Source organism: Miscanthus floridulus, chromosome 9 (assembly GCF_019320115.1).
Source record: "Miscanthus floridulus cultivar M001 chromosome 9, ASM1932011v1, whole genome shotgun sequence".
Classification (NCBI taxonomy): Eukaryota; Viridiplantae; Streptophyta; class Magnoliopsida; order Poales; family Poaceae; genus Miscanthus; species Miscanthus floridulus.
The window spans coordinates 130,283,170-130,293,173 of NC_089588.1; the positions used below are offsets into that span (position 1 = coordinate 130,283,170).

The 10,004-nt window shown below is 47.7% G+C and overlaps 1 protein-coding gene across 1 annotated transcript; it reads right to left on the bottom strand.

The window, feature by feature from the left end:
- Positions 1-663: 663 nt before the first annotated feature.
- LOC136480934 (disease resistance protein Pik-2-like) lies at positions 664-3,469 on the bottom strand. Its single transcript, XM_066478353.1, has 4 exons — positions 2,946-3,469; positions 2,682-2,759; positions 840-1,834; positions 664-707 (listed from the first exon to the last, which is right to left on the bottom strand). Exons 1-4 carry the CDS (start codon positions 3,467-3,469, stop codon positions 664-666), a joined length of 1,641 nt encoding a protein of 546 aa, XP_066334450.1.
- Positions 3,470-10,004: the final 6,535 nt, after the last annotated feature.

Genomic DNA, 10,004 nt, shown 5'->3' on the forward strand with positions numbered 1-10,004 from the left:
AAAAAAAAATACTCGGCAAACTTATTTCTTTGCCGAGTGCTAAAGAAAAACACTCGGCAAACTTAATTCTTTGCCGAGTGCCACTAACGGACACTCGGCAAACTCCTAACGGCCCGCACACTAACCGACGGATGTCCACGTACATGGCAGTTTGTTGCCGAGTGTCTCTCTTTTGCCGAGTGTTTTTTCCTGGTTTGTCGAGTGGTTTTTTAAGTACTCGGCAAAGAGAATGTTTGCCGAGTGCCATGATTTTGGCGAGTGTGGTTTTTGCAGCACTTGGCAAACAGCTTTTTGCTGAGTGCCCGATGGAATGCACTCGGCAAATCTGCTGTTCTCGGAAGTGACAGTCTCAAGTAGGACAGTTTGGGCAGACACGGGGGATTGATGCATGACGGAAGCTTAGAGAAGACAGTGCACATATTCAAATGACGGAGAGATCGTGGGAGCACAAAGCCTACTGCATCCCACATGTGTGTTCGTGTACACGTGTGCCCACGCACCATCGACATCTATGTTCTGGATCTTTTGCAGATTGCTTAGAGAGATCACAAAGTCTCTCTGCATCCTCTCGTCCATCCCATCACTGTAAATTTTGAGCACCCTCAGTTCTCGCAGGCTGCCCGGCTCCTTTACGTACATCATGAGGTCACAACCTACGCTTAGCTACTCCAGGGATGTAAGCTTTCCAATACCATCGGGTACACTCCCTGCAGCATGTAGGCACAAGCACAACAGCTGTGTTGGTAGGACGATGTTTACTAGCAAGATTCCATAGAAAACAAGTGTCTGGAGTAACTTTAGATTCCTTATTTGTTTTGAGAGCTCAGGTGAACTTTTACCTACAAATATCCCAAGATACCTTAAGTGAAATAAACCACCAAGATGCTCAAGATGGCAACATTCCTTAAAGCTGCATTTTATCACGTCAAGCACGCGCAGGAGCCTAAAGCTAGGAATGTGCTCCCAGTTATTATCAATATAACAACTGAATGCAGTATATGACCTCACTTTTGGCATCTGAGCAACTTTAGCTTCTGAACTAACATGCTCAGCAGTAATATTATGGAGGGCAAACCGACGAACATTGCTTGGTGGAGATATTGCTTTAGCATTACCATCTAGTATAGCAGTGAAGTTTTCTTCAAATGAAAACTTATGCAGCAGGTCGAGAACAATATCATGAACACGACCACCTGATACTCTGCCATCTGACCATTCGTCCACTGCCTGAATCATGCTTCTGTTACTGAGATCATTGAAGTATCTTTGTCCAAGCTCCAATAATCTTTCTCCTTGTTTCTCATGGACAAATCCTTCAGCGATCCACTTCCATATCAAAGAATCCTTGTCGATCTCATAATCTTCTGGATATGTACTTAGATATAGTAAGCATGTCCTCAAATGTGGTGGCAGATCATAGTAGCTAAATGAAATTATTGTCATAGTGTCTTCAACTTGCATATTGCCTTTAGATCCAAAACCAATAGAGTTGTAGATCTCAGACCATTCATTCTTTGGTTTTCCAACCAACAAACTGGACATTGTGATGATTGCTAATGGTATACCACCACATTTCATTAGAAATTTATTGCAAATATCATCTGGTTGGTTATCAAGGTACTCTGGGTCCACACCAAATATCCTTATATAGAATAATTTCATTGAGTCGTTATTGGAAAGTGGTTTTAGCTTGTAAACCTCACCAGCTTCTTCAGCAACATCAAACTTTCGAGTAGTTGTGATTACTTTACTTCCACAATTATTCTCTACAAGTACAAGTTTGATTCTTTTCCATTTCTTTACCTCCCAAACATCATCGACAATAAGGAAATACCTATATCCACATGAAAGTGCAAGAACCATTGGTTAGTAATAATATTTGGAGTTTCTACAAATTTTAAAAAAAATCTAACATTAAAAGTAGTCGCCATTATATATCAAACTCATGACTATTATGTCAGTACAAATATACTGTGCCTTGATGTTTCAAAATCTTTCTGACTAGGAATCATAGTTGAAAGTAATTATAGAATATTAAATTCAATAAGTAACCTACAACCTTGGGCATATGTATGAAAAATTGAAAATGACACATCAAAGGTCCTATTTTTTTTAAAAAAAAAACTAGATATTTAAGACCAAGTTGTACACAGAAGTTACACATTTAAGTGCATCTTGCAGCGCAATGTGACCCTAAAATATTCTTTTTCCTAAAATATACCCGAACTTTTATGCATATGCAATAAGTTCTGGTCTTATGAGATTATTGTTATACTGTATTTTTTGGCATCCTTATTTTTATTCAATGAGTTGAAAGTTTATAGTTTCATAAGAAAAATATAAAAAAACTAAGTTCAATTATGAATTAGAAATGTTTAAGAAGTTAATTAAATTATGATGCTATATTGCCCTTTTATGTCGGACACTACTCAATTATGCATTTTTCTAACAGATGAGCTAGAAGCTTTTACGTCAGATACCACTGAATTATGCATTTTTCTTATATGTGTGGAGTGGAAAAAAATCAATCTCAAGAAGAAGTCTGGCATGCATAGATGATACGGAGATATTTTTTTTAGCATAACCTACAGCATAGCACAAATTAGTCGTATCAACTAATCGTGGAGCAACATTAAATTATGATGCTAATTACAATTTACAATTGGATGGCTGATGTGTACCTTTTGTTCTTTAGGAATTCTCGAACTTCACAAATGAGGAGATCAACACCTCTTCCAGTGTTATAAATGCTGTCATACCTATTTTTGTCAAGATTACAGAGAATATCCTTGAAAACTTTGACCAAATCATGATCCCGACCAACTGAAACAAAAGCTCCACAATCGTATTGCGACTTAAGCTTGTCATACACCACTTTGGCAAGAGTGGTTTAGCCCAATCCACCAACTCCAACAATAGAAACCTTTGTGATCTTCTGGACACACGCATCATCGTCAGGATGGAATGGCATCAGCATGGACATGAACTCGTCACTTGACTTACGAACACCAATAAGCTGTGTCATTTCTTTATACATAGCAGTAAGGCGAGCGTCAATACTTGACGTTGCTGTAACTGCCTTGGACATAACAATCTCATCAAGTTTGTACTTCTGTCGCATTTCAGCTACCTCCTCGAGATGCTTCCTGATGTCTTCGATTGCACTTGAAATATCACGGCGAGCCTTGGCCTTGCTGAACATCTTGCCCATCTTCTTCATGGCACGTATGAGCCTGCTTGGGTCGGCAGGCTCGCCGTCATCGACGCGCACAAGGAAGGTGTCGAGGACATCCTCAATGTCATAAGATGCCTCCCTCACCTCGCACGCCCACACCTTGACCTGCTCGTCGAGCGAGCCGGTCCCATGGCACACCAGATACCTTGCGGAGGAAGGTGTGGATGCTCTCCAGCTCGCTTTGGAGCCACTGCACCTGCTTCCTAACGTCCTTCTGGAGCTTGTACTCACCATGCATGGAGCAGCTGCAGCAGCTCGGGGGCGAGGCTTCCCAGCCCCCGTCCACACACTCATGCTTCTTCGCTTGGTTGGTTCAGATGTGTGAGCGCAGTGGATTGTTAGTACTACTGTGGTGATGGTAAGCTGGCGTCTTAAAGTTGGAGGCAGTACCAGAAGAGTTAACGTGGACGCAATGCAACCACGCTGCTCTTCACGATGATGAGATAAGAGTCGTCTAGGGCCGCGTTTAGTTCGCCCGACTCTGCGCCGCCTGAAACACTGTAGTGTCGCTTTGTTTTTATTTGTCAATAATTGTCTAATCGTTAACTAATTAGGCTCAAAACGTTCGTCTCGCAAAGTACAACAAAACTGTGCAATTAATTTTTGATTTCGTCAACATTTAGTACTCCATGCATGTACCACAAGTTTGATGTGACGAAGAATCTTCTTTTTGCATAGTGTCAAAATTTGAAATTGGGGGAAACTAAACATGGCCTAGTTTGGAGGCAAGTTGTGCATGCATCGACGGGATGGGGCTGGGTACCGGATGACTGTCGCTGTCCCTGATGCCAGGTCAGTAAATAACTAATTAATGAGCAAGGCCAAGACTTCTCTTATCCTTTGGTTCCGTTTGATCGGGTTTTGACACGATTCATCTACAGTATTTTATTCCAGAAATAACTTTTGACCTGAATGATTTCTAGCATTTTGTCCAGGGAATAGGTTCTGCCCTGATTGTTTTAGTCGTATTTTGGCCCTGTTTGGATCCACCTCAGCTAAACTTTCGCCTGCTAGTTTGACCAGCTAAAGTTTAGCCCACTAAAGTTGAGCCAGCTAAAGATAGCTGAGGATGTTAGGATCTTCTAGCTAATAGGTTTTTATTGATCATATTGCCCTCTCTTCCTCATGATATTGCTTAGGATCGCCCAGATCGACAAAAGGGGGAGCTGCAGGAAGACGGTCCGCCGCCGGGTGGAGGAGAGGCTCCACTGCCGCCAGGTGGAGGGTGGAGGGGATACTGCCGCCTCCTGCAGTCTCTCGCGCTCCTCGACGCCTGCTGCGCCACGCTTGGAAGAGGAGTTGCAGTGGGAAGGGAAAAGATAGGGCGGTGCGAGCGCGGAATTGCATTGGGGCATGGGCGCCCAGCAGATGAAAGTGTGGCAATTTCGTAATTAGCCAGTTTTAGCTGCCATTAGCTTGGGATTAGCTGGTTCCCATCAGCTAGGAGCCCTTTTAGCTGCCATTAGCTTGGGATTAACTGGCACCAACCTCCAACACAGCAGAGCGCAAGAGAGGTCAACACCACATACACAACTGGCACCAGCAGTACTGCCCAATCTCTAAACTAATCAAACAAACGATCTTGCTCGAAGGGTGCTGAATCTTCGTTTCATCGCGGACTCCGTCAAGGCCAGGCACGCATCCCGCCGACCGCTCAGGCGGGCGTCCCCGGTATTACGGGCGGAGGCCGCCTAATCTCTAAACTAATCAAACAAACGATCTTGCCTAAGTGTGCGCAGGAACTCAAGCGTAGGCGCTCGTGGACCACACAAACGCGCCAGCATGGCCCCTGCGCGGCCGGGCGGAGACCTACGGATGATGTCTCCGCCCGGACCGGCGAAGACTCTCCAAGGCGACGGCACGCCCCTGAAGGCGGAGGCCAGCGGCCGGGCGGAGACCCACGGGTAACGCCTCCGCCCGGACTGGCGAAGATTCTCCAAGGCAACGGCGCGCCCCTGAACGCAGAGGCCGGGGCGAGAACCATGGCCCCCGCGCGGTCGGGCGGAGACCCGCGGGTAACGTCTCCGACCGTCCGGTGGAGACCCACCGAGGCAGCGGCGCGCCCCGGGAGATGAAGGCCAGCGCCGGGGACCCAGGCCTTTGGGCTGAAGACCAAGCTATAGTGGGCCGGCTGCTCATGGGAGCACATTACTTGAAGACGGTATGGCAGGATTGCCCCGCGGACAAAAGGCTAGCGGCAGAATATTCCAGGAATGTACTGTAGCAGTTGAGGGGCATTGTAATAAATTCTATTATGTAGTAGTTGAGTCCTATAAATAGGGGACACTTGTAACCGTGGAGGTTGGTTGGTGAACGAATTAATGAAACCATAGTTTTCCGTGTCATTCCCTTGCTCACCACTCTCCCCCTTATTGTTCTTATTCCGAGCCTCCGCCCGAGGCCGACCGCCCGACGGGCGGAGGCCTCGGTCTCCTCCACGCAGTCTGAAACCGCTAGTTTCAACATTGGCGCCCACCATGGTTGAGCCAAGGCAAACCAACGATGGCAGGGAAAAGAAAGACCACCACCAAAGCAGCAATGACCACGGGTCAGCGAGGAAGTCCTAGGCGCAACATTCGTAGTGCCTATGCAACCTTGCCAGCGGAGGATGACACCAGAGCAGATGCCCAGGGTCAACCACCGGAACCCCAAGACCAAGAGATTCAAGATCCGGAGGCCCAACCAAACTCAGCCACAGCACCTGAGCAAGAACTGCAACAGCTGCAAGCACAGTTGCAAAGAGCACAACAAGAGAGGGATAGAATGGCAGCAGCATTCGCAGCTAATCAGCAAGCTATTCAAGCGTCAGCACAAGCAGCAGAAATAAGGCAGCAGTTGGCAGTCCTACATGCTGAGATGCTAAGTGTGCAGCATGCAGTACCAGCGACAACCTCCGCAATCCTAGCCTCCGCAGCAACACCAACTGCAACCATGCTTCAAGGTTCTACGCCAGTGATCAGCCAGCCGACGATGCCATCTCAGGTGATGCGGAGGCCTATCGATCCCAAGTCCCCACTATCTGAAGGCATACAACAGTCGCCATGGCCAACAGCATACAAGCCAATCACACTACCCAAGTTCAACGGAAAGACTGACCCCCATCAGTTCATTATGAGTTACGAGGCAGCAGTAGCCTCCGCTGGCGGAGACGATGCCGTCTTGGCAAAATCATTTGTCATTGCAGCTGAAGGCGATGCGCTGGCTTGGTATTCTATGCTCAAACCAAGCACAGTCTATTCTTGGGAGAACATCCGGGATAAGATATTGGCAAACTTCAAAGGGCTAACAGCACAGTCGCTAACTTCCACAGATCTGTTTCAGTGCAAGCAAATGCAGGGAGAGACACTACATGACTACTTCCGGAAATTCGTGCAACTAAAGGCGAAGGCACCAGATGTCCCAGACGAGATCGCCATTGAAGCAGCGATCAAAGGCCTCCGAATTGGGCTGTTCGCAGCACACTTAGCAAGAGAGAAACCAACCTCCATTCAGCAGCTGTATGACGAGTTTGAGAAGTACTGCAGATCAGACAATGACCTACGCAAGAGGCTGGAGGAGCAAGGTCAAAACAGACAACAAAACAGCAGCAAAAATCCCCATAAAACCTATACGAACCAGAATGTATCAAATCAGAAGCCAGGCCAGGGGCAAGTGCTCAATATCGAGGGTCAACCCCACCCCGAGCAAGGGCAACAGGCAGCGCCAACACGGCCGGAGACCCAGACAAGGAACCAAGGTCAGTAAGGTTACCAAGGCAAAAACTGGAACAGAAACCAAAGCCAGAAACAATGCAGGCCATATTGCGTCTTTCACGGCGAAAACGCAGGGCACAGCACCAAAGATTGTCCAGAGACAAAAGAAACACAAGAAAGGATGAAGAACAAGCAGACTGCCCAACCTCCAACACAGCAGAGCGCAAGAGAGGTCAACACCACATACACAACTGGCACCGGCCAGTTTTAGCTGCCATTAGCTTGGGATTAGCTGGTTCCCATCAGCTAGGAGCCCTTTTAGCTGCTAATGGGATGGACTGTTCGGATCCACCACAGCTAAATTTAGTCAACTAAAATTTAGCCGGTGGATCCAAATGGGGCCTTTGTGTAAGGAACAGGTTTCTGACAGCATTTTGTAAAGACAAAAAAATTCAATTCAATTATAATTTTAAGCAGCTTCATTTTGGTGAAGGAACTGGTTCTGACAGCATTTGGCAAGTCAACACCTGTGCCTTCTCAGACCAAGTAAAATAATAGACTGTTAGTTGGCTTTATGCTGAGGTGGAAAGATGGGATGCAAAGAAACTTAAAGCTAGCAGCAAGCTGTATTATTGACTTTGCTCTCATTGATTGCGGATGTACCATCCACCGATGAGTAGTGAGTAGTGGGTGGGTGGGCGATGACTTAGTGGCAACATGGACCACCGTGTCGTCCTCTCGACAGCAGGCCGTTGGGCTTTCTTGTGACGGCTCCACCTGCATATTATTGCCTTGTGATGAGAGAGCGTGATGCGGAGGCCGTGGCCGATAGCCATGGTCGTTAGCCATCCTAAGGCAAGTTCCAGTGGGAGTTTCATCAGTTACATTTGCATTTGATAAGCTACCACATAAGCACTTTTGATGATGTGGCAACGTTTTTAAGAAGAGAGAAAAGAAATAAGTTTCATGGGGATGAAACTCTCTCGGCACGGTTACCAACTATCTATGAGTTATGAAGTTAACTCTATGAAACTATAGAATGGAACTTCCTATTGAGAGTGGGTGTTCCATCCATGTTTCAATTTCATTCTATATGACATGGCAATTTTGTAAATGTCATGAAACTCTCTACTAAGATTGGCGGCATCCACATCGTTAGGGTCCATGTCATTGGCTAATTAGGCTTGAAAGTTGGTTTAGACGATTGTGAAGGGGAAAGAATGAGTCAAAAACAAATCGCTAGCGAGTTATTGGACTCTAGCGTAGAGGAGAAGACAACCAGGATCTAATGGGCCTATGCAGGGCATTTTGCTGTGGCTACCAATCACAAGCATCTATGGGAGCAAAATAGTTTCAGTAATGCTTGGACTCGAGCAGACGCCTAACTCTGGACACTGCTCCCTCCGCGCTGCGCTCCGTCGGTCCCTCCCTACCTCCCTCCCTCCCTCCGCGAGCTCCATGGTGACCCCGCACTCCCCGGTGACCCCGCTCCCGCTCCTGAAGACGAGGATGATGGCAGAGACAAAGACCACGGCGGCGGCGACGGCTCCGATGAGTTAGGCCGGTTCCTTTCCTCCTCCTCCTCCTCTTGGATCTGAGCCTACCGGAACGAAGACGACTGCGGCGGTGTCTGGGGTTCCGGAGAGCCTCTCTCCCTCTTTCTTCTCCGACTCCGGTGGGTATAGAAGTGGCCAGCCGGGGGGAGGAAGGCAGGCCAGGCTGTGGGGATGGTGGCAGGCCGGTTTAGGGGCCATGACAGCGGTAGCGGCGGCCAGGCCAAGTCGGGGCGGGGGAGTTTCACCAGAGTTGGAGATGGTGACGGCTGAGCTCGCCGGAGTTGGAGGAGATGGCGGCGGTGGGGAGAGGAGAGGGAGGGAAAGAAGGAGGCCGCCGCAGGCATAGTAGGGTTTCGTCGGAGCTCCGATGATACCCTACCGCGCCACGGCAGTGGGTGGTGGGCGGCGTGGCTGTGGCCGGCGATGAAGGGCGGGGGACGGGACGCCAAGCGCAGTGAAGATGGCCGTGGGAGGTGGACGCCGGGCACGGGGAGCAGGGTCTCCAGACATGATGTTTGCATGCGGACGTCCGGGCACTAGCAGCGCCAAAATAGTTTCACTAATTAATTCTAACAAATGGTCCCACATCTGGCTAGGTCCATGGCAGCTATCGACTTTGACGGCCCTATTGTGGACACACTAACGGCTCCAAATCAGGCCCGAGGCTTTATAGTCACCAGAAGAGTTAACGTGGACGCAATGCAACCACGCTGCTCTTGAGGATGATGACATACCAGTCGTCTAGTTTGGAGGCAAGTTGTGCTCTGTGGCTGTGTGCATGCATCGATGGGATGGGGCTGGGTGATGGCTGTCGCTGTTCCTGATGCCGGCCAGGTCAGTAATTAACTAATTAATGAGCAAGGCCAAGACATCTTATCCTTTTGTTCGGTTTGATCAGGTTTTGACACGATTCATCTATAGTATTTTATTGAAGAAATAACTCCTCACCTGAATGATTTCTAGCATTTTGCCCAGGGAATAGGTTCTGACCTGATTGTTTTAGTAGTATTTTGTACAAGGAACTGGTTTCCGACAGCATTTTGTTAAGACAAAAAATCCAATTCAATAACAATTTCAATCGGCTTCATTTGGGCAAAGGAACAGCTTATCACAACATTTGGTACAGTGAAGGCATTCGTCTATTCAGACAAGTCTAACACCTGTCCCTTCTCAGTGATTGTAGACGTAACTCCGCATGTCAGCAGTGGGGCCGACGACTTGACTGAGTGAACGCACGGACCACCACGTCCTCCTCTCAACTACAGGCCGCGAGCCTTCTCGTGACGGTTCCACCAGCATTATTGCTGAAGGACCAAAAACGGTGTCAAGAGAGGATGAATGGGAGCCTCAAATTTCTTTCGAAATATTCAGCTACTGTCTCAAAATCACCGCTAAAACACAAGACGCAACAAGAATCTAAAATACCCAAGCCAACCGGTGACAAAAGTACCTCGATACATTCCTTAGATCAGTGGAAAGCCAACCCAAAAGACGGAAGTCGAATCGGAGCACAAACGCGCA